Source organism: Poecilia formosa, unplaced genomic scaffold (assembly GCF_000485575.1).
Source record: "Poecilia formosa unplaced genomic scaffold, Poecilia_formosa-5.1.2 Scaffold512, whole genome shotgun sequence".
NCBI lineage: Eukaryota > Metazoa > Chordata > Actinopteri > Cyprinodontiformes > Poeciliidae > Poecilia > Poecilia formosa.
The window spans coordinates 324,104-327,100 of NW_006800451.1; the positions used below are offsets into that span (position 1 = coordinate 324,104).

The 2,997-nt window shown below is 47.7% G+C and overlaps 1 protein-coding gene across 2 annotated transcripts in view; it reads left to right on the top strand.

The window, feature by feature from the left end:
• The window catches only part of rbl1 (retinoblastoma-like 1 (p107)), a 17,263-nt gene extending 14,296 nt beyond the window's left edge, over positions 1-2,967 (top strand). The window contains exons 18-21 of one of the 2 annotated variants that reach the window (XM_007579216.2): positions 817-888; positions 971-1,058; positions 1,377-1,525; positions 1,599-2,967. In XM_007579216.2, the coding sequence (XP_007579278.1) occupies positions 817-888; positions 971-1,058; positions 1,377-1,525; positions 1,599-1,826 (537 nt within the window). In that variant the 3' untranslated portion in view covers positions 1,827-2,967. The remainder of the gene's footprint in view (positions 1-816; positions 889-970; positions 1,059-1,376; positions 1,526-1,598) is intronic. The other variant, XM_007579217.2, reaches the window with a different exon arrangement.
• The last annotated feature ends 30 nt before the right edge of the window (positions 2,968-2,997 follow it).

Below are 2,997 nucleotides of genomic sequence, written 5' to 3' on the forward strand. Positions count from 1 at the left end.
AGGGGCCCTGCCACCCTGGGGCCCTGCCACCCAAGGGCCCTGCCACCCAGGGGCCCTGCCACCCTGGGGCCCTGCCACCCAGGGGCCCTGCCACCGAGGAGCTTCCTAACCACCTCGGCGACCTCGTCCCCAGAGATTGGACAGCCCAACCCAGAGTCCCCAGGCTCGGCTTCCTCAACAGAAGCCATGTTGGTGGTATTGAGGAGGTCTTCGAGGTATTCCACCCACCGGCCCACAACGTCCCGAGTCGAGGTCAGCAGCACACCATCGCCACTATAAACAGCGGTGATGCTGCACTGCTTCCCCCTCCTGAGACGCCGGATGGTGGACCAGAGTGTGATTCTTAGTTTATAAAATGTATTTGCAGTATAAATGCGTGTGATGCTGCAGTCATAAGGAACTAATATATTTGGTAGGATATTAAATTTAATTTCATGCAAAATTAACAGATTCACACATTTTTTTCTCACTAATTCATAATTGTTTGTTTGCTGCAAATTTTCTGTAAACATTACAATTAATGCAGAAACTTTAATAAATGGGAATCACTTTATTGCATCCAATATCAAGTTATGCCCTAAAAGACCATGAAGTGTCCTTCTGCCTCAACGAGCCAGGTTAGAGTTCACAGGGCCGCCTGAAATCCTTCAGAAGGCCATAAACGGCCCCCGAGCCTCAGGTTTGACACCCCAGCTGTTCAGTACATTTACAGGGTGAGATGTAAAACAGGACAGGTTGACAGAAACATGTTACTGGATGGCTCTGTTGTTGAAGCGCGGCTCCTTTAAGGCGGCGGCCATTTGTTTCTCCCTGCAGATCAGCAAAGAGACGCTCACCTTCCAGGACATCATGAAGTGTTACCGCAGCCAGCCGCAGGCCAGCAGCCACGTGAGCAACACTCAGTCCTCAGCATCTGCAGCGGCTGCACAGCCTGCGCTGACTCTGTGTGTGTGTGTGTGTGTGTGTTCAGGTGTACCGTAGTGTGTTGCTTCGTCACACTCCCAGAGAGCAGCCAGCCGATGAAAACATGGAGGTGGACTCCGTGTCTGGAGGAGAATGTAAGAACAGATGCTAACTGTGTTAGCGTTAGCTGCACAGGTGATACTAGCAGCTTCACAGAGGAGACTGTGGAGGTTAAAGGTCATATCTGGTCCAGCTCAGTTTGTGAATGACTGGGCAACAAAAACAGTCAGGAGATGTAAAAACAGTTTCATGTTTCTGTTTGTTGACAGAAACTAAAGAAGAAATGAGCAAACTAGTTATTTATTTTAGTTTCAGCTACATGGCGACGTTCTTCCTTATTTCCTTTCATCAGGGTGAGATATGGGTTTAATATTATTATTATTATTGCAATATCACATCATGTTTTCCTTCAGCAGCAGAGAAAGCCAGTCAGCAGCCAGCAGGCAGACATCCTGACCAATCAGAGGAGGAGCAGCGTGGTGACCTCATCCAGTTTTACAACATGGTGTTTGTCCTGAAGATGAAGAGCTTCGCTATGCGCTACGCCACCGGCGACGCACGAGTACGCCATGCTAACGCTCAGCCGGCATGATAATGCTAGCGCTGCCCTGACCTCTGACCTGTGTGTCCTGCAGGCCGACGCTCCACCCCTCTCTCCGTTCCCGTCGGTCCGCGCTCAGCCTCTGTCGCCGCGACGCGTCAGTCAGAGACACTCGCTCTACGTTTCACCTCACAAGAACTCAGCAGGGAGTCTGACGCCGAACTCCTTCACCTACAGGATCAACAGCAGCCCGTCCAAGGCAAACACACACACACACACACACACACACACACACACAGCTCTCAGCAGAGGATGCTCCTGAGAATCAGCTGCCTTCTAAGAAATGAATCAGAAAAATAAGATTTTTGACAAACAAGAAGAAAAGTACATTTTTGGAAAAACTCTTTACATATTTTTGTGCATTTTTTTCCCAGTTTAGTTTCTTAACTCACTGAACCAACTACCGTATTTTTGGGACTATAAGCTGCTACTTTTTCCCACGGTTTGAACCATGAGGCTTGCAGCGTGGTGTGGTTTTTCTGTGGATTTTTCTTCAACCACCAGGGGGCTCTTCAGCAGGAAGTGAACCACTGGAAGCGGTGGCGGCTGGTGGTGATATTTGAAGGGTGGGCAGCATGGAAACATACCAAAGACCAAGCTTACATAGAGGCTCTGCAGTTGTCCGCATTAATTCCTCTGCATTAATTCCCCAACACTGAACACAATCACACTGGTAAAATTAAACATGATAAGATATATTTTGATATAAATGAGGCGTACCTTATTTAAAGAGAAACTCACTCCAACGACTTTTCTGCGATGCAAAAAGGCTAAATAATCCACCTAGTTTATGCTAATATTGCTCACCATCGCTCCTTCTCAGTCTACACTAAACCACGCCCACACACTGGCGCTTGAGGAAAGTCCATCCTGATTGGTTGAATCCTGTGGCAGTGGGCCGCACAGCGAGGGGGCGTGGCTAGACGCCTGTCAATCACTCTGAGCCTGACAGTTAGCTGAATGGGGCTGTTAGCCCTTCGGAAAGACCCGGGATTTTCCCAGGCGGTTTGACACCAGGTTTGTTGAAAATTTAACAAAATGTGATACATTATTTATAAAATGAAGTTATTTTTAAGTTGTTTATTTTAACAACTTAATTGTAAATGTCAGGGAGGGCTTAGCCCTGCTAGCCCACTTATAGCAGCCGTCCCTGATTGGAAGTCAAAATTGGAAATCAAAGAAGAAAGTCCTGATTTTCATTTAGAACAAACACATGCTAGCAGCAAACACGCCAGAGAAATGTTTCCAAACTCATTCCCCCTCATCATGGAAACCACAGGACCAGGTTCATATGATGAAGCTTTTAAGTTGAAGACTATTGATCAGATCGATAGTCGCTTCACATCAGCTCGGCGTGAACGAATCCATGGTTCGGCGTTGGAGACGCAGGGCTGCGTCCTTAGCAGCAGATTTATTAAGGATGCAGCCCTCTG